The 21,778-nt window shown below is 39.3% G+C and overlaps 1 protein-coding gene across 1 annotated transcript; it reads right to left on the reverse strand.

Annotated features, from left to right (window-relative positions):
- Positions 1-656: 656 nt before the first annotated feature.
- On the reverse strand, positions 657-21,741 carry FAM92A1 (family with sequence similarity 92, member A1). The gene is made up of 9 exons (XM_010153442.1): positions 21,591-21,741; positions 19,662-19,909; positions 17,851-17,919; positions 12,040-12,141; positions 10,110-10,115; positions 8,318-8,422; positions 7,073-7,186; positions 5,369-5,488; positions 657-764 (listed from the first exon to the last, which is right to left on the reverse strand). The coding sequence occupies exons 1-9, from the start codon at positions 21,739-21,741 to the stop codon at positions 657-659; spliced, it is 1,023 nt and encodes a 340-aa protein (XP_010151744.1).
- Positions 21,742-21,778: the final 37 nt, after the last annotated feature.

Below are 21,778 nucleotides of genomic sequence, written 5' to 3' on the forward strand. Positions count from 1 at the left end.
ATTAAAAGTGGATACTGGGCGAGGTCCTTACTTCAGCGTTCACTCTGTATGTGTAAAGGAATCAAGCAGAAGTCATCTAAGTCAAGCCTGAGGAAAATGAGAATGAGAAAAAAAAATACACCCCATCCTGCCTTCTGCCATCCAGGGTGGGCAACTGAATGAAACGCAATTGGCTTGTTGCTGCAATCAGTTTCTTGAGTATTATGGTTACTTCGGGATGTGTAAGCGCAGTTACGAGAGGTATAGCTAGCTAGAGGACTTAACAAATCAAGAGGTGTGTAGCCAGAGAAGAAGGTAATACATTGGCAAAGTAACGAGCAAACCCTTATGTTCAGAACTGCTGGTCAGCTTAGTTTTTGGACACTTTGTCATGTAAGTTTAAGCAAATGTGACTGTAGTGTAACATCTATGCAAGTGTAATACAGGGTTCTATTTAACAATCTCATTTCCTAGCTACTGAAATTGTCCATTTTCAGTAGGTTCTGTTCCGTTCTTTGAAACTGGTAATGTGTTTCTGGCACCTTACTGTTTGTGCCAATTCTTGCTCCTGTTGAATTTTAAAAAATACAGCCTCAGTGAAGTTTTTGATGAAGACACAAAAGCCTTTATGTAAAGGGATTTCCCCCACATAAAAATTCCAATTTAGAGTAGTTTTGTTATCTCACTTCCTTAGGAGCATTGAATTCTTCCTCCTCCTCCTCTTCCTCATCTTCATCTTCCTCCTCCTCCTCTTCTTCATCTTTTCTTAACATACTGCTAGAAATCTGTTAAAACAAAAATCCAACAAAAGTATATAAAACATTCTGAAAAAACAATTCTCTTTTGGCATTTACAGTCTTAAGTACTCGCAGGTTTTTGGTTGAGGGGAGGAGGGAAGTGGTTCTCACTAACACTTCCAACTTTAGTAACATGCACAGTGCCAACAGGAAGATATATGGCACAGAACAGAAATACAGTAATGATTTTTAGAAGCTAAAAAAAATCCTCATTGTCCTGTAAACTGTTACAGGATAGGGAAAACAATGTGTTGATTGGATTAATGTTAAAAACCAACAGGATGTAAGTCAGGGTTTTTTCTGTGTGGTTGTTGAGATAGCAGGCTGGAGATTAGTATTAAGGCATAATCTTGTCTTGAACACATCATACCTCTTCAGTTAAATGAAAAACTCACGTTATGCTGCTCTAAGCTGTTTTTGAGAATAAATTAGACAAACTTTACTAGAAGAATCTTGATTCATATGAACTTTCCCTGCCCATCAGCACTTGCCCTTCAGAATGATACTGCAGTCCTTTTTTGGTTCCATCAAATGTTAAAAACAAGTGCCAGCTGCCAAGCTTTCATCTCATCTGACAGTTTCTGACATCTATTCTTCCTAGCAATGAGCACTCAATCTAATTCCTATTGAAATAAGATTCTTCACAGAAGATGCAACATTTACAATTTAAAGTAGAATATATGTGGGTTTTGGCTTTATTTTCCCCACGAGAAAAGGAGCATTAAACTCAAAGATCCAAGTCATCTGGAATGCTTTTGAAAAATGATTCTAGGTTACTCTAAGGGCATCTGCAGCTCTAATTTTGGTTATATTGCCTGAGTTTTCTCACACAGAGTGATGTAATAAAACTTCAGTATTGAAGACAAAACTTGCCTTTTTTAAAATTTTTGTAAACAACCCCCTATTTTAAAAGTCCTTAAATGCTGGTTATTAAATTGACTTTTGAGATTTCTTAATTCATACAGCTACGTTTGTAACAAAAGGGTTTTTTGTGTGTGCATAAAGCAAACTGCAGCCATTGAACTAATGAAAGCTGAAAAATCCTTCGTCTTGTTGACGCTCACCAAGTACATAATTTCGCTTGAAGCAAATGCTTGCTTACAAATCTCTGCACATAACAGAAAATGGAGTTAATCATTGGATGAAGCTGGGTTAACTTGAGTCTAAATGCCTAAACCAGCAACCTTTCATTCTCTGAAAGGAGAAAACGACAATGACACTGATTTGTAATTGGAGATGGAGTGCTGCAGATTGAGCCTGTGAAGGTAGCTTCATTTCAATGGATAGACTTAATTTTCCAAGCTTTTTCTAGTTAAGAGCGTCTGAAATTCTTGAGCAGAACTTCAGTTACATTTCTGAATAAAACCTCCCTCTTCTGCTTCCCTGAAATAAGAAGTGCTGTTCTGGCTTTAAGGCTTTTTTTCTGCTCACTACTCAAGGACCTCTGACCGTGCCGTAATTAACTAAATAGTAAATTAAACATTATCACTGGTGGTGGTAAGATGGCTAACCTAAAAACCAAACTGGATCAGAGTAAGGAACGTGAGAAAGGAAATTAGGCAGTTTAAATCCATGTTATTTTGCCAGAAAGCTAGAATGTACCAGTACTTGAAAATTAAATTTTTAATTACTTAATGAAAAAAAAAAAAAGTAATCTGATAACTTGTTGCTCATCATAAATGATTTTTTGTGAAAATTAATTCTATACATTTGCGTGTAGGTGATGGCTGTCTATGCTCAAGCTGTTAAGCTGCAGGTTTTGCTGCTGGTGCTACTGCAGGAAGCACAGTGGTTTTCTCCTCGCGCCTCCCGCAGCAGGCAGTGTTGGAACACCTGGATGCCAACATCTTCGACTACAGTTAAAATGATCCTTTGCTGTCTTAGAGGGCAGGTGCACAATGGTTGCCTGTGCTAAATGCAGGTGGATAAAACTTGTGTAGTTACCTCTGGTTTTAAAGACCTGGAAGAGGTCACTCTCTTCTGCTGCAGTTCTAAAACACAGCATACCAGCCTGAATCGGTGAAATGAAAGGCTGAGGATAAATTGCCAAGCAAAGCACAAACCAAAGGGGTTTACAAAGCATTGTCACGAAGACTTAAATAACCTTTTCAGAACTTGTGTAAAACTATCTGTAATAGTCATGTTTTGAAAAAAAAGCTCCAAACCCCTGAAGATGCTTTCTCATACTGGGGAGCCATCCTATGAAAAACAGCTTTCTTGGTGCATAGAAGTTTTCTCTCCTGATCATGTTAATTGCATAGAAATAAATAAATAATAATAATAAAGGCAGCAAGTCTTACTCTTGTACCGTCAGTGCAGCTTGGGACGTTAATTCTTTCTAACAGGATTACCCACTGCTCCTCTCCTTGTGGTTTTATCATATTGTTTGCTAAATGAAGGCTGGCCAGGTAGGGTGGAGAAACTAGCATCTCGGCTGCTAGTCCAAGTGTGAGTTGAAAACCAGTATGAAGGTCAAGGGGGGGGAAGAGGCGAAGGACAAAACCATGGAGATGGACACAAAAATATCAGTGGCCTTTGCAAATTCCTGTTTTGGATAATTTAGTGTATCATACTCCTGGAACACTCACTCCAGGAGTAAGCGACAGGACAGAGATTATCATGTCAAGGCACCAGAACTTTAAGAAGAGGTTGCTCTCTGGGATAAAATCAAGCTCACGGAGTACTTTAGATTTTTAATATGGAAGTAATACAGAAAGGTAGTCCACAGAACCAGAAATAAATGCCAGGATGACATGTGGTACATCCTCTGAAAGACAAGTCTTGTGTTACTGGAACAGTTTATCCACTCTGCTATGTGGCGGCTTCCCATCCCCAGGTTAGTGTCTGTGTGCCCCCTGCCCCGCAGTCTTACTCTGGATGGTTCTGTGAACTGCTTACCATATTACTGATACTGCTTTAAGCTGAAAATTCCAAACTACTGCATTACGGTCTGCAAATGATCATTATGCAGCATGAAACCAGACTTGTGAAAACCTGGGGAGGGAACGATCCACAGGAAGGTAGAACAAGTCACCTGAAGGCTTTTTCTGAATGCAGCATTTTTTGGTAGTGAGATGTTTGGTGGGTCCTGGAGATTAGAGCCCGCAGTGTGCTGCACGGTACTGATCCTGATGCAGCATACTATCTGCAGAATCAGGAAGGGCAGCTGGGGGGCCTGTGTGTGTGTGTGTGTGCAACAGGACGCCTGCCCCTTTACTGCCCTATAGTGACCGCATTAGGGTGTCCTACCCCTTTTTTCTGCCATGTGATTCCCCTCTGCAGATACACTGAATAGCCCAGTAAGATGATATTATTTTAAAATGTACTGCAGTTTTTAGGTCTAGAACTTCCCGTTCTTTCTCATAACCCCTCCAGTGAGGGGTTATGAGAACATCAGCATCCAAAGTTTTAGCTATAAGAGACGTCTAGAGGAGATTAAGATAAACTTAAAAGTTGGTCAAAATGGAGTTTCACTCCACCTCAGAGAAATCACAGTGCACATACATTCGTGTGTGTGTGGTTTTTGGTGGTGTGTTGTTTTTTTTTTTTTAAAAAGAGCCCAAAACTTAGCTGTCTGGTGCACCTCAGAGTAATCACAGATGCTTCTATACCCTTGATACAGTTCAACAGCACTGCAGGAAGTTCTCAAGGAATACTGCAACAGATTTTTGACAGCTTCCTCTGGTCTTCAAAAGAATGCATGGGTAAACATTTTCTGAAGTAGCCTGAAGGTGAAATTTGGTTGTTGGATAGAGGACAGGCAACTTATTCAAAGTCCCAGTTGGTCTTCATGCACTGAATCAATGGGTTCTTTTATGGCATGACTCATACTTTCAGCAGCAGAGTAGCAGCTCAGCTGTAATAATGGGTCCTTTCTGTGCCGAGAGCAGAAAAGGGGTAGTGATGTGTATTAAGTGAAGACAAATTTTTAGTATTACATCAGTGCATGATTCTGTCCAAAGAAAAGTGGGATGAGTACATTTTAAATGTGGCCATCTTTGTCTTTAACTGAAACACTGGTAAGAATCATCTTAGTTACAAGATTTTGGCAAAGTAGCTGGTTCAAACGCAGTGACCCTTTCTTCATCTGTTTCACTTATTTTTATCATTCTCCTTTTCCTCACTTGCTTTGAATTTTGAGAGTATAAAAGGAAAGGTCTGTTGCTCATGGGTTTGCTTTGCTGGCTAGGAGTTACCACTAGTCTGAGTTACGATCCAGTAGAGAATCCACATACTGAGACTAAGAACATGCAAGGGTTATTTAAAGAATGGCACTTTGGTTTCCAGTGAGCTTCTAGATCTCTGCAAGATGCCATAGTTTGTTGACTAAAGAAACAGTATCACTGGAAACGAGCATTTTTCAAAAGTAAACAATGCAGCTTTAAAAGCTGATTTTGTTTTCTCCTCAAATAAAAAGGGTATTTAGAAGCTTCATTATTAACAGCTTAGTAAGACCTTTATGCCCTTGGGAGTCCCTTCACCTCTGTAACTCCTGAACTGAGTAAAGACACTGTCTCCAGGTACATCAGCTAAGCCTCTACTTCAGATATTCTTTTCATACAGCGATCCAGCATCTCAGTGTTCTTTCTTACCTGTACTGTCCTCAGTGAAGATTTTAAGGAGCCAGTTCTTTGCAGGGGGGACTTTGAATTTGCACGAACTATGTCTAGGCGAGACTGATAGTCTGGTGGATAAAGGGAGCTCCGAAAAACCTGTTCAAATGAAGAAAGCTGTGACTTGGGTGCCATGATACAGCTTGCAAGCTAAGAATTGCCAAGACTCAAGCTAATAAAAATGCTGCCGTGGACAATTAAACCTGCTCTAGAGATATGCATCAACTGTAGTCTGGATTTGAGCTGAAACATCCTTGTTCAGCCTGAGACATACCCACACATTTACGTGGTCAAAGTAAACCTTGTTCATTGTAGAAAACTGCAATGGGTTCCCCCAAAGACACGTAGCTGAGTTTCAGGCTAACCCAGGTATGAACCCAGCAACTCCCTTCAGGCTCTCCGTTTTTGGAGAGGTGAACTCTTGCCCCCTTCACAAGCAAATCCTTGCTGCATCAGAGAAATTTTATCTGAAAAGTTCAGGAGATGTGCAGCTAAAGAAAACTGTGAAAACCGCTAGAACACAGGGGAGGCCGTAATATCCATTATATTTACAAGTTCTTTCTAGTAGCCAAAAAAAGAGTAAACTATAAGACTAACAGCCTGATACTAAAAAGAGTAAAACTGTTAATGCAAGACTTTATTAATAAAGTCAAGGAAGATGGCAATATTTTTAAGGAAAGTAAATTTTGTCTAATGGGAAATTTAAAATGCAATTAGGAATTTGGTCATGAAAGGTAAAGTATTGACTCAAAAGATAATTTTTAATTGGTGCCACGTGACATTTTATTGTGAAACTAGAATAGTACAGAATTACCATGGTGCAGTTTAAATGAAGTAAAAATACCAAGTAGTCTCAAATGTGGCTGTCACTGAAGATTTTGTGTGTCTTGTGCTAACTAAATACTGGCATCCTTGGTCCTGAGCCGTGTCATGGAAAAAATAAAATTAGGACGACTAAGTTTTTAAAAAAAAAGACTGAAAATGATTCAACTTTCTTGAGAGGCTGAACACACATATTTAATATACATTTCAATGGTAGTAGGTTTAAAGGCCCAGCATCCAGAAGAACTACAAGAATGAGTCAAAGTTTGGAAAACATGTCTTGGGCAAGAGAGGCTGTAACTCAAGTTGAACATAAGGGGTGACTTGAAAAGAAGCTATAACTGCCATAAGGCAAAAAAGCAATTTGTTAACAAATTCTTCTTAATTCTAGAGCTGCCTATTAAAAAGCAGTGACTGAAAGATGAAAACAAGCAAGCAAAACTCAGAATAGGAGAGGGTTTTAATGAAGTAATTGGTCATTAGAACATCGCATCGGAGCAGTGTGACATTTTTGTTTCCTCGGCATCTTTACAGCAAGACTAACTGAAGGGGTGTTCTTTAAGGACTGTGATTAGCTGAGCTTGGAGTAGCAGTTAATTTGGGAAAAGTCTCTTATGTGTATTTGGTGGGAAAGATCAGATTGACACTGCAGTTGTTCTCTGGTTTTAAAATCTCCGAGTTTATAAACTTGCATGCTTTTGCTGGAGAAGTACAAAAAAGAGCTCAGTATAACTAAGCAGTTTGTTCTGGGAACCTGAAACACGTGTTGCATTTTCTGCCTGAGGCACCTATAGCACCAAAGCATGAAAACTGGTTTTATGTAGTTCAGTAAACTGAAAAGCAAACCTTAATCACTCTTACCTCTAAATCTTCGTTCTCATCAATATTTTGGATATTTTGGTAGGCAGCAGTATAGATCTCTAAAGCTTTCCCATGGAATAACATTTCAATAGTTATAAATTCAGAAAATATGTTCTAAAAGAAAATGAAAACAAAGGCTTTCTCAATGCAGTAAAGTACACTTCCACTTCAAATACAAGAAATTACTGAATTCTTTATATGATACAAATAACTTCACGATACCTAGTACATTTCAGTAGTCAGACCTGAATTTTAGAAATTAAACTCAGTGCTGGCTGGTCTGTCACTTAGTCAGTTGTCATTTCATACTAAATTCTAAACTGAAAAGCAAAGAGGAGGCTTATTAGGAATAAATAAAATGTCATGCTTAAAACTCACTTGATATTCCCTGATATGTGTCTGCAAGATGTAGTCAATGGATTTTTGCTTTATTGATAGCAATCTTTTGTAATAGGTCAGTTATCTGTGAATTCTATATGTAGCTATAACTTACAGATAATTATGTATTTTATATAATATTCTTTACATATAAAAAGCAGTTAATGATGACATCTTCAGAACTCACAGCCTTTTTCATATTACTCTACATCAAGTACTGGTTGGTTTGGTTGGGTTTTTCAACCATCTATCATTCTTTCCTATTTAGTCTGTCTTCCCCCCCCAGTTAAAAAGTGTCTCACTTCAGCAATTTTATAATTAAATTCAAGATTCCATAATGCAAGTGGTTTTCAGTCATTATGGTCTTTGGGACTTCAGCCACTTAATGTTTGACATTAAGACTGAGAAATGAAAGCTTTGATTACTTGTAGTCACTGAACATTTTGTGCTTGCTGCATCAGTAAAACCTTTTAACTACAGTAACTTACACAAATTTCAGCATGGATAAATATATTATTTATCAATATTTCTGTTAATTTTGCTGGTAGGAATCCACATATATCATTCCACTAACAAACGCAGCTACCAGTGAAGCAGAATGCAGCAACTGTTGGAAAGTGCAGATGCTAAACAATGGGATGCAGGAAAATCCTGAATTCAATAAAAGTGTAAGAATAATGAACTGATTTTTTAATTGCAAGGTTAATGATATTTGGATTATGAAACATCCATGAATACCACAAGATTAATATTTATGTAGGCTTAAGTTAGTACTAAGTGTTTCTAATCTTGCCAAAGAGTAACTGTAGTAGTTTTGTTATGCAAGATGAAATGTGATGTCGTATACTGAAGCGTGAGCACACATACTTTTATGTCCTTTATTTTCTGTTTCTCAAAATTATCAATGGTTTCCTCTAATTGCCGAGTTGTTCGAGTTGCATCCAGTGAAGCTCTCTGCAGTTCACTTTCAGCCTGGTAAAGTAACACAAAGGTGAAGTTAGTCCTGTATTTGCTACAAAGATACTTGCTTTAATTGCCATGAAAACATTTAAGTCTGGGTTTTCAAAACACTACACATTAACCGTATTTGTAAATTTGTTTGTAGCTTAATAAACAAATAAAGATGCCTTCTGAACCATTGTGATTTTGATCTGAAACATGAAAAATGAGTAGCTGCAGCCAGCTGGGAAAGTCCCACTGCCCTAATCCTTTTTCTGCAGTCATGTAATTCCGCTGAGCCTGCCCTGACTCTCTGCTGATGACACCGTGTCTGGGGCTGGGGAAATGAACCCAGCGCCAGCACTTGCCCTTCAGAAAAGTTACAGGTTGCTGTACACTGGTGTAGAGGAGAGGGCAGGAGCGCGCAGGCTGGAGTGGTGGATGAGCGGAGAAGAGCACCCTGTATTTCCAAGGGCAGATCGACCTGCTGGGTCTAGAACAAATGTTTTCCAGTGTCGTGCTGAACCTCGTCTTACTGGGTTCTTATAAATTATTTAAAGACACAGTAGAGCAGCAGCGGGAACTAATGCACTTCTCCCGTACCTCAATCAGCAGACCAGAGTTAGTATCATTCTTAGATCCACTAGCATTTCAAGTATTTTATATTATTAGCATTTTTATATCATTAGCATATTTTATAAACAGCATTTTCAACACTGGGAAAGGGACATACCAACCAACCCCTAATTCACAAATACACAATTTTCCTACTACAGAAAGCATTTCAGATATGCATTTTAATTATATATAACTATGAACTGTACAAAAATGCACACTACCATTTAAATAAAGATACTGAAGCTATTCTGGTTAAGCAAAGTCTGAGAACTGTCTACTGTTACAAAATAATGATGTAAAGATGTAAAACCTTGCACTTGAAGACTGCAAAATTTGTGTCTAAACTTATTTTCCATGTATCACTGGTCAAACAGATTAGTTAAGACAGTATTGACTTAAAGGCTCTGTCAGTGAGTATCACAAAGAATCTATTTTGTCCTGGGAGTTAGAAATAGTGTATGGATCAAGTAATTTTATCCAGTGATCAAGTAGTGGGATTCTTCCCATTTCTATGACACTGCAACTTAAACCAGGAACTTTTCATTTTTTTAAAAATGGAAATAGACACCACAAGCCCAGTTCCCATGATCTAGCTTTTAGTGTTACACGTATATGGAAACCAAAGGCATAAGGCATGCTCTGTCACTTCTTTTTCTTCGATTAAAACCTGGTAACCTTGTATTACAGGATTATCAAACAATCTCCTCACAGAAATGGCTTAAGTTCATAGACACAATTCTGCCATTGCTGGTCAAAGAAGATAGGTAATGATCAGTAGTAGCACATAAGGTCACATACTCATCTCCCTTTGGTGATCTTCCCCACAACAGAGGGAAACGGACTAAGAAAACACTTTGTATATTCTCAATTATTACAGTCAGTCACTGGCTGTAAGTGAAGGCAGCCGTTAAGCATAAACAGTGATTACACATCCAAATATAGGATGTATCTTCTAGATCCATCTTAAACAGACTGGCCAGATTTCGAGCGCAGATGCTTTGGGAAAGGAATTTTGTTTGTTGTAGAGTGAGATGTCTAAACTTGCAGAACCTGCATAGTTCGCACAACAGCAGTTTGGTATTTTCTCTTCTGAAACACTCACCTGTGACTGGAAATATTAGTAAAGGAAAAAATGGCAAAATAACAATATTCATAAAAGCATCTGGTTTCACTTCTACTTTAACTATATGGTGGAGTATTTGCTTCAGATACTTCAGAATTTCTGTGTACTTGGCGGGTGATATTACTGTACTGTCTGAAGCTTTCTGCTGTTAGACATTACTTACAGTTTGTTACAGCTTTGGTAGTATTCAAGTGTCTAGGCTAAAATATTCCAGGATGTCTGTTTCTCGCAGACTGAGGGTTTGGTCATTTATTTATTTATTAAAATCAGACAACCTGGCTAGATCATCTCAGAAAAAAACCTAATTTTGATTAAGAAAAAATTCATTTTTTAGATAAAAAAAAAAAATTCGTTAAGGTTTTCTTTTCAAAGCTGTACTACCCCATATTTTATAAGATGGTCTTGAAGTCTGGGAGTGAGTTCAGATCCTCTGGAATCTGTAGCCAAAGTTGTTAGCTGCTGAAACATCACAGCTGCTCAAAAATAAGGTAACTGCTGCTGGAGCCCAACAGCTCTGCTAACACACTGAAGCATCTCTCAGGCCTAAAAGCTGCCCTGCATATATCCTCAAAAGCAAATGAAAAAGCCTGATCCCAATACTTCTTACGTGTTTTGTGCTGATCATTTTAAAATGCAAATGTCTGGTGCCTTTGGCCCTATGCAAAGCCAGACTGTACTGAGATTTAACAACTCTTCAGGCAAAGTCTTAAGTACAGAAAAGACAGGTGTTACAAAGAAGCTAAGCCACAGAAGGATATTTAGGAGTAGCTTAGCAAAGAGACAAGAAACAAGCTAGGTGCCAGCCGTAGACCCGTAACATCAACTGAGAATTAGTGCAAGAGGCAGAAAAAATGGGACCAGTCTCCCTCTAGGGAGAGTAGCATACTGTTATCATTTACTCCCTTAATTCTAACGGGAGAGACCTCTGCATCACAGCTGAAGTTCTAACCCTACGGCTGACATCTATGTGTCTTTATTACATGAGGAACTCTAATCAGTCACCACTTGATTTAACAGATTTGATTAATTGTAAGTGAGAATTCTTTGGCAGAGACAAAAATGAAATGTAATTCTCCTGGGTGGCATTTCACCATCACAATAATTTTCGCTATTTCTGCAGTCCCATGCCCCAGTCACTAGCAATATCCTGATTTCTGAAACAAAGCTGATGAAATCCTGCTAAGACTAGGACTGCTTCACTCCCGAGTCCAACGACAGTGCGTAAGAAAAAATAAACAGCGCATCATCATGAACTTAAATGCTGTATCATAATACACAGGCATAAAGGGACTGACGTAGAATTGCCCTGATCCCCTTTATTTTGGCATTTCCTAGATTCTGATTGCTTCAGAATTTGAAACTTCAGTGTCATTTTAATGCAAATTCTGTGCAGGCTTAATTGTTCCCTGTATGATACAGAATCATATACTGGGGAGGGCCACTGTTTTTTTGAAAGGAAGAGTAGTCTGGTTGAGTATTCCACTAACAGAATAACAACTTCTCCTTTCACACTTCATCTCAGCTGGAGGAAACTCGTACCCCATCTAGGCTATACAAGGAAGCACAACTACTACGGAAGTGACAGGGAGAAAAAGAATAAAAGAAAAAATCCATGGAAGTAAAAAAGGAGTTGTCTGATTACACTTATTTTCAAAACCCTAGATGCAATCTATGCCTACCTCTCTTGCATAAACATATCAAATACTTTATAGTTTCTTTTCAATCAAACAGGTAGTAACAAAGTAGCTGTTATAAGCTGTAACTCATAAACTTTAAGAAAAGATTCAACATCAGCATAGGAAACGGTCCCTCTAAAGACCATTCTTTTCTTATTACTTTTTAAACACAATAGTTTAATTCCCAATAAATTTTAAAAATACTTCCTATAGCAACTAGAAATGCAGGATACAATAATGTGTCGATCTGATGGATTCCGCTGGCGTGTCTTTTCCAGCTGAGACAATTGCTTGGCTTCTCGGTTCTTTGCTGTTAAAGTTGCTTTAAGATCATCCTGGAAATAAAAACGTTGTAGACATATTTGAAACAGACCTAGGATAATACAAAATGCACTCTTCATCATACATGCATTGCCTAGAAAACATGAACAAAACCTCTGCTTTAAACAAAATCAGATTTTACTGATCTTATCCTGTTAAACGATCCCCTGGAAAAGAAGTGAATAGGGACCGAGAGAGTTTAGCACCACGCACGACTCTCTGTAGGACACATTAATTTAAAATGGGGGGGATGGGGGGGGAAAAAACCGGAAAAAATAGTTCCAGCTTTTCATGAAAAGTACAGTAGATGGTCAGAACCGGAGATCCCTGAAGCAGTAAGAAGATGGGCCCATTCCGTCGTTAGCAGTGGAACAGAGGTGGCATTTAGAAAGCGCCATCCAAACAGGCAGCAGTCAGTGCCAATCAGAAGTTACGGAGAACACAAAACTGCTCCACGGAGCTTAAGCATATTTATATACGCAGTTAGTAAGATGCTTAAGTACATTCAGAACAAAATACATTCTAGTAATGATGTAGCTGGAGAAGATGAAACTTACTGGTCTAGAAAAGGGAGAAACTTGATAAATATTTTTGCTCCTCAATTCCAAAGGAGGAGCAGGATGTCCTTCTAGGAAGATCTGTGACAATTTCAGAATGTTTGCACACCACTCTCAAATTCTTGGTCATGCTATACGACTCTGTTCTGCAAATAGTTTGGCATATATGGAATCTAAAATTGTCAGATATTTAACACTTCATTGATCCTGGTCTGAGAAATGACAATTTTGATGGCTCTAATTTAAAGGAGCAGTACCTTAGAACAAGCAGAAATACAGCCCAAAGGAAACCTGAGGCAGAAGTTGGGCATGCATTTCAAACCATCATGTCTCTAAAGAGACCAGTTCCCATTTACCTACCACTCCAGGATCAAAGCTATTAAAAACCATAATCCTAGGAAGTTGTCTCTGCTCCTTCCCTGGATTTCAGAATTCTAACAGGGCTGTAGGTCTCTCACCCAGAAAGACATGTAACCAAGAACATGTCTCTTCCAAAAAGTTCTGTGACCCTGCGACCAGATCACTAGTCAGTGACAAGCACAAGCATGCCAAGTTTCAGGAACTGTCTGTACATGACGTCAGGATCAAAACACACAGTTTCTTCCTTGTTTTTATCCCTGCTGTCTGTCTGTATGCCCTGGTGTATGAGAGACTCATTTTGCTTCATCTTCAGGGACACAGCGCTGGTATGTGATAACAAAAACAACTTCATCTTTAACCCATCCAAACTAATTTTGCAGCTGTTCTTTCAGAAGGGAATTTACACCACCTTTATGGCCATCTGAAAGACTACTGGAAAGGGCATTCTCGTTTATAAAATCCACATGGCTACAAGAAAAGCAGTCATAGAAATTTTAAATTAAAGGTAAAGAACAAGAAGAGGAAAACATTTATTTTTGCCTTAGAACAAAGCAGTTTTATATCTAATGGCCACAGCCGCATGTTTAGTGTTATTTAATGACTGGGCCCTGTAAACAGCACTGACTGTCCGGGCCCATTTGAAACAGTCAATCAGATTTAACGCTGTGGTTGAAAGGGTTCTGACTTTCATGCAAAGTATACTTGAGAATGCTAAGGAAACCACTAGTTACCATTGTAAAATTAAGTATTTTCTTTCTAGCACATAGTGACTTTGGAAATACCTACAGGGGTTGCACTGTTGCTTTCTCTACCTCTGTTCTCTGTAGCAACAGCAGCCATCAAACGTACTTCTCTGCTGGCCAAAGCCTGACAACGATTGGGTGCTACTGTGGCTGTAAGTGGTGGAGCTATAGATAAGTTTTGGATGTACAGAGATAGGGCACAGGTACATACATATTTTGTCTAGGATGTTAAAAAGCTGAAAAGGATGCAGAAAAAAACAGAAGACCTATTCAGAAGCTGGGGAAAATGCCATTATGGTGAAAGAATTATTAGCTAACTGAAAAGAATGAAAAATGGGTTTTACTAGCATCAAAATACCTTAATCCAGAAAAAAAAAGAGCATCACAGAGCTCTTCATTCTCAGTAGAACATACAACAAGAACCAAAGATTAGGTGAAGTGTTTCATTTAAAACAAAACACCACAAGCATCAACTAACCACTATCACACACAGTCCTACATTCTCCTCCAGTGACTTCAGACCAAGATTTGGTACGATTTTGGAAAGTATGCTTTAGTTACACCCAAGGAGAAATGGAATGGAATAGCCAGTGAGGTAAAGGACATGTACCAAGAATACAGTATTATTCATAGTCCCTCTGGCTTTAAACTATGAATTCAAGTCACACAAAAACTCTGGTTAGCCATCTAATTTCAACCCATACAGAAGTACAGCTACAGTCCATCCACCAGACAAGGAGCAGGCGGATCCTCATCGCTGTACTGTTACCTGCTTTGGTCACTGAAGTTATTAAAGCAAAGCAATCCTCTCTTCTGCAGGTGGAGCACCTTGGTTTTATGATGTCCTGTTTCATATAAAGAAAAGGAACCAGGAACAGACTTGCCAAAAAGGAGAAAAAGTGATGATCGACATATAGGACAATGAAACAGAAAGAAACCCTAAAATCCTACATTTAAGCTGCATTACAGGACAAGAATATTATACTAGCTTCTGTTGAAGCTGCCAAACCTTGCCCCAGAGCTACTCAACATAGTAAACCAGGACATGCAATGCAACCCTTTTATTACATTAGCAGTTACAGGACAACACTATTCTGATTGACCTGGGCCTCTTCAGAGAATTTACAGGACACTGGCACCTTACCACACAGAAACAGCAACAGTTCTTTTTAGATACAGCCCACAAATAGTTTGTGTACACTCTGGAACAGACCCAGCGAGTAACAGCGCGAACATCCCCTTTGTAAAAAGTGCTGTAACGACACATTCTGCCTGGTTTTACTTGATCAGCTAATGTAGTTACAGGTAAAGCAGTCCTACAACCAGCACCCTGGCACTAGCTTTACATGAGTGCCCAAACTCCCTTTTTCACTATAAATGGCCCTGTGTTTAGAGATGATAACTGAAGACCAGACAGCTGAAGTTTTAAACAAGGTTTATGACAATGTGCAGGGGTGGAGGATACAATTATTTAGTGTCCCATATCTTTAGTGAAGTCTCTCTTAGTTCAAAGGTACATTCTGTGCTAGTTTTGGTTGGGATAGAGTTAATTTTCTTCACAGTAGCTAGTGTGAGGCTATGTTTTGGATTTGTGCAAAGGATAATATTGAAAACACACTGGTGTTTTTAGTTGTTGCCAAGCAATGTTTACATTTAGCCAAGGACTCTTTCGGTTTCTCATACTGCACCTGTGTTCCCAGCTGCTTCTCTACAAGAGGCTGGGAGGAGACACAGCCAGGACAGCTGACCCAAACTGCCCAAACCAAAGTCATATTTCATGCCATAAGGCATCATGTTCAGTATATAAGCTGGGGTGAGCTGACCGAGGGGTTTACTTGCTCCAGCTCTCACTGTTCTGGGACTGGCTAGGTGTTGGTCAGCAGGTGGTGAGCAGATGTATCACTTTTTTTTTTTCCCCCCATTACTGTTTTCTTTCTTATTATATGCTGTTACTATTAGTAGTATTTTCATTAAATATTATCATTGTTAGTAGTAGTAGAATAATTATTTAATTTATTTTCACTTATTAAAATGTTTTTATCTCAACCCATAAGTTTTCTCACCTCTTCCTCCGATTCTCTCCCCCATCCCATGGGGGCAGGGGAGCAAGGGCATGTGTGGTGCTTAGTTGCTGATTGGGGTTAAATGACAACAGTTGATAAGTTGGAAGGATATAGACTGGTTGGAGCAAGTCCAGAGGAGGACACGAAGATGCTCCGAGGGCTGGAGCACCTCTGCTATGGGGACAGGCTGAGAGAGTTGGGCTTGTTCAGCCTGGAGAAGAGAAGGCTCCGGGGAGACCTTATTGCAACCTTCCAGTACCTGAAGGGGCTACAAGGCAGCTGGGGGGGACTTTTTACAAGGGCCTGTAGTGACAGGACAAGGGGTAATGGGTTTAAATTGAAAGTGGGGAGGTTTAGGTAAGATACCTAATCTAAAGGAAGAAGTTCTTCCCAGAGAGGGTGGTGAGGCACTGGAACAGGTTGCCCAGAGAAGCTGTGGGTGCCCCATCCCTGGAAGTGTTCGAGGCCAGGCTGGATGAGGCTTTGAGCAACCTGGTCTAGTGGAAGGTGTCCCTGTCCATGGCAGGGGGGTTGGAACTAGATGATCTTATGGTCCCTTCCAACCCAAACCATTCTGTGATTCTATAAAACAACTGATCCCACCTAGAGTTTAAGTATGCTCTTACACTCCTCACTGTAGCTAAGATAAACATTATGTAATACTTTTTGGCATTCTGAAAGGCAGAGATAACAGGAAATGCCATTCACTGTTGCACAGGATGACCTGGCTTCAGTTGCTTCTGTCCTCAGCAGCAGTGCACCTCAAGACTGTATCTTCAGTGCTTCAGAAGCCCCAAGCACTGCTGTAGTCCTGTGTCTCCTCAGCAACACTACTGCCACAAACACACTAAACTTGTTCTCCACCCTCAGCACTTGTATCCTATAGAATACTCAGTCAGTTCTAGGTGTCACAAACTGGGTTTCAGAGTGTCTATTAAGATGCCAAATTCTACGATACAGGCTCTACAGCCTACAACTCTATTAAGTACTACCATGTGTAGTATCGCTCAAGTGCGGGAAGCATTTCCTTCCTAACTGTTTCTCTAACAACCAAGTGAGATAGCTGTGCAGTAAGTTCCAAATACAGTACTCGGTTCTTCGCTGTATTGAAAAGATACAAGCACAAAAACATGAAAAATGCTAGTTTGAGATGGAATGTCACAATGTACTCTAATTAACCACGATGAACACACTGCGAGATCTTTGTATGTAAAATACCATCAGATAATTGTAATTTTACCTTTTGATTTATATAGATTATGACAGATATACATCAATTCCAGGTTTCAATTTACAGGAATAAGGTATCCTCTATATAATATAGGAGTATTACAAAGAACTATCCTATAAACTAGTATCTGCTTATTAAAATTTACTTGCTCAAGTTTATCCCTCCTGGAGGAAAGAAATTTACAGATATCTGTGGGAATATTTCAAACCCCTGTATACACTGTTCCCAGAATACAGCAAATGAAGAGACCTCAGTTAGTTGTGTATCTGCAGGTCATCCTGATGACTCCACAGGACAGAGGGAGATTCACTACCTACTTATCAGTTGCAAAAAGTATCTTCTACATTAGGAACTTCAATGCAGAACACAACTGTAAGTTAGAAAAGCTGTTAAAGGCAGCATATAGATTGTTAAGAGCCAAAAGCATTATATATCATTCACCTTTTGGAACTCTGACTACTACTACTAATGATGATGATGATGGCATTATTTACAAAGAACTATGCAGGAAGTTTCTCACTATCCACAATGCCTTTTATTAAGCACTTGCTGTGCTCCAAGAGTCTCACTATCCGTGTCTTCACATCAAAGATTTCTTCCTCCAACATATATATCTAGCTTCAATCCAGATGTATTACTATATAATTCAGTTAGACTGATCACTGCAATATGAAAAATCAGAACCACTCCCCTCTGTAAAGCCAAAGTTTTCACCTGAGTGGCCACAAAACCAGAATGTACCTTGTGAGAAAACAGATGTTTAACCTACCCTTTTAAGTTTCACTATGGTCCCATAACTTTTCAGAGGTTCAACGACCTTGGCTTCAAGCCTGTCAACCTATAAACAAAATCACAAGGTCACTAAAATCATCCACATCCATCGTGTGCAGAAACAGGAAATAATTCATTTACTAGTGACTCATCAGGAATTTAGTCCATACACATTGGAAATATAGTGGGATGGAAGATTTTAAAACATTGCAAAAACAAGAGTCAATTAAATTAACCAGTAAATAATTTGTATTATGAGAAGCTCAAGATGATTTCTAGTGGAATTCCTTTTTCTTCACTGGTAATACATCAGGATAAATAAAACACGGAGATTCATAGAATTATAGAATGGTTTGGGTTGGAAGGGACCTTAAAGACCATCTAGTTCCACCCCCCCTGCCATGGGCAGGGACACCTTCCACTAGACCAGGTTGCTCAAAGCCTCATCCAGCCTGACCTTGAACACTTCCAGGGATGGGGCATCCACAGCTTCTCTGGGCAACCTGTTCCAGTGCCTCACTCCCCTCTCCATGAAGAACTTCTTCCTGATATCCAATCTAAACCTCCCCACTTTCACTTTAAACCCATTACCCCTTGTCCTGTCACTACAGGCCCTTGTAAAAAGTCCCCCCCAGCTTCCTTGTAGCCCCTTCAGGTACTGGAAGGTGCTATAAGGTTTCCCCGGAGCCTTCTCTTCTCCAGGCTGAACAAGCCCAACTCTGTCATTCTAACAAGTAGATACTGAATACATCAAACACTGCATCTCGGAGATCTGTAGCTTTCAACCTGAAGTTAAAGATACATTTATTTGCTCTACACCTGTTGATAGATTATGGACTAAGCTATCTTTGCTATCAAACACACTGTACGAAATGCAACACTTCTTAAAAATAATGGAAATGGCATCACAGGTACTGACAATATTAAAAATACCAACAACATATTGTGTAAAATGCATGAATGTAAATAGGAATTTTCTGTGTCCTACTGGCAGAACACATATGTACTCCAAAAACTAGTTTGAGTACATGTGAATGAATTTATTTTTTCTTAAATCTCAGCCTATGGAATTTTGGATGAAAAATTACAGTTTGACTGCCCCTGAGCATAGCTATGGAAGTGGCATAAATACCTTTCTTTACATTCTCACTTATCTAGCAGAAATGTGACTATGTTGTCACAGGTGGTCCAAATCACACAGAATCACTAAAGTTGGAAAAGACCTATAAAATCATCTAGTCCAACCATCAGCCCAACACTACCATACCCACTAGAAAATCAAGTTTGTACTTTCAGTCCAGAACTACAAACTACAGACTTAGGAAACCTACAGTGGTCCCTACCAGCACCTCAGAGGGCCTGGCAGCACCCAGTAAAGGATTCCAGTTAGTATTCTCTTCCATACCACTTCCAGTAACAGAGTCAGCAAAAGCAAAATGACTGATTTTACCTCAGCTGCTGCTAGATGACTCAAGTCACAAAACTAAAAGAATACTTTTTAGCCATAAATCATAATCCAGAGTCTAAGACCAATAAAAGACTTGTTCTGTCTCAAATTCTGAGAGTGCTCATGTGGATAGTTTCACCGACTTCAACAGGACTAATCACAGGCAGTTTTCACTAAAGTTATTAGCAGAGTAAATGATGAATGCTTTGGCAGCTTATCCCACTCTGCCACTGATTTATTTTAAAGTGTGTTCTTTTATGCTTCTCTCGCGACTGCAGAGTATATCTTTTCCCTTTTAATCACAGATAAGTAACTGAAAAGTTCAGATGGCAAACACAACATGTACAGCTTTAATTCTGTACCTCTGCCTGGCGATAATCCTGAAGTCTGGAAAATTCATCTGCAAAGTTTTTCAGTCCAACTTTTAAGTTTGGTGTCTCTGTGGCTGCATATGCATATATTTCATTTACCAGAAGATCTGCTTTGTCTCGTAGTCTGGCAGTTTTACGCACATATCCAGCAAATATTTGGCACAATTCACCGAAATGTTTTTCCACATTTGAAACAGCATCTTGTATTTGCCTAGTCTGATTGTCCCTGGATACCAAAGAGAAAGAAGTGAAAGATTAGAAGGGGACAAATGCTTACAACACATACGAAAGAAAAACATATAATTATACCACTAATAATTTATACATGATTTGGACATCTTATTTCAGCGCAAAACAGAAATCTGTTCTTAAAAAGATAATGTTGTAACAGTCTGATGTAATATGTGCTTATTTATGTATGAATAACAAACAAACAAAGCAGGATTGATACTGAAAATAAAGATGTAATAGAGGAAAACCCAAATCACACAGAAAGCTCAGAAGTTTTCTTCCTGTGCTTAAGCAAAGGCTCACTTAGCATTGGTATTAATTACTAACTGAGTGGTAAGACATGCAGATCTTAAACAAGACCGGGTCATACAGCTTCCTACATACTACAGCTTCCTGCAGTAGTCTACAATCTGAACAGACAAGTCAATGGCTGGAGAAATGAGGCAGTAGAGGGCAAATCTGTAACGGTATTACATGTGCTTTAAATGGTGAACAGGTACCAAACTGCTGCTGGTCAGCACTACAGAGGATAAATATCCCCCAGTATTAGAGAGGAAGAGTAAACGGACACAACTACAGAGGTGAAAACTCTAAAAAGACAGGCCATTCTTCACACCAACAATCTATTTTCTTTGAAATTATATTAATCTACTTAAGTTTTTATTTGAATCAAATGTCTGTATGCATCATTATTAAAGATAAGTCATTATGAATTTTTAATTCATGTATGTCACTTGATATTTTGCTTTCCTGTTCCTACATCATTTGATGGTCTTGCTTTAGTTATGCGTCAGGGATACCAATAAACCAAATCAGTGTCAGTGAGTTCTTGCCAGTTGTTGATGATCTGACTGCAGTCAGCTACAGGACAATCCAGCGAACAGTAACTGCCGGATACTGGGTCCTAAGAAGTCTCCATGGTCTATCTGAGGTGATTCATGTGAAGTGCTGGAATTCTCAGCAAGAGAATTCACTTGTACCATTATCTTGGTGAAGGACAGTAACTAAAACTTCCTTCATACCCTTTCCCTATCCCTGGTCCAAATGCTGACGGATATTTAAATAGTGACTTAACACCACAACACACGATAATCAGAAAAATGGGAAGAAATTTAATACTTTAAACAACAATGCAGTCAATTCAAATGAAGAACACTTTTCTTCAGGAAAAATATTCCAGGCCAAAGTTCTGCTAAGGGCAAAAACCCAGTTGTGTTGTTTCATGGCAAGCAGTCTAGAAGACTGTTCAAAAGAGAATTTGTTCAAGGAAAACAAAAATTCCAAGTAAGTTGTTCAGTCTGCCAGGACATGCTTGAGTGCAGAACCATTGAAACAGAAAAGGTTTCACCCAGTGAATGGGAAAGTAAGATTCTCATTAAGTATTAATAAAGTTGTTTTCCAAAATTAATACTGCCTGATAAAATCTTCGGGAAAAGGTACATCTTCCCTATTTTACTGGAAGGCCATGTCAGAAGTTCCTCTCCCTGAGGGAAGTCTTAACCACGTCTCCTCACCCGCTCTACAATTTTGATGTCACAGCACACCTGTGCCAATAATATTTAATTTTGGGGCATGAAACACTACATTTCCCTAGATGAGGGTATGAAAAGTTGTTTGTTCGGGTTTGGGTTTTTTTTTTTTCCCCTCTCCTAATTATTTATAACCACTCAGAGGCGGCCCCAGAATTACCGGCGAGAGGCCCGCGTACAGCGGCAAGTCTTTCGCTCATCTCTGCGTGGCACACCAAGCCCAGAAAAGTTCGGCGGCCCTTACTGCGGGCAAGAGAGGCGGATCCCCCACCCCCAGGGAGGTTAGCTGCCAAGTGGGGCCGGGCCCGCATCGCCCCCCGCCCCACTCCCCGCTACCCTGGCTGAAGC

This window comes from Eurypyga helias, unplaced genomic scaffold (genome assembly GCF_000690775.1).
Source record: "Eurypyga helias isolate BGI_N326 unplaced genomic scaffold, ASM69077v1 scaffold3296, whole genome shotgun sequence".
Taxonomy (NCBI): Eukaryota; Metazoa; Chordata; class Aves; order Eurypygiformes; family Eurypygidae; genus Eurypyga; species Eurypyga helias.

Coding starts and splice junctions, on each gene's coding strand:
- FAM92A1 (XM_010153442.1), bottom strand. CDS start 21,741: ATGCGGGCCCGGCCCCACTTGGCAGCTAACCTCCCTGGGGGTGGGGGA. Junction 17,920..19,661: donor AGGATTATCGCCAGGCAGAG/GTACAGAATTAA, acceptor TTTTGTTTATAG/GTTGACAGGCTTGAAGCCAA. Junction 765..5,368: donor CTTCACTGAGGACAGTACAG/GTAAGAAAGAAC, acceptor TTGTTTTAACAG/ATTTCTAGCAGTATGTTAAG.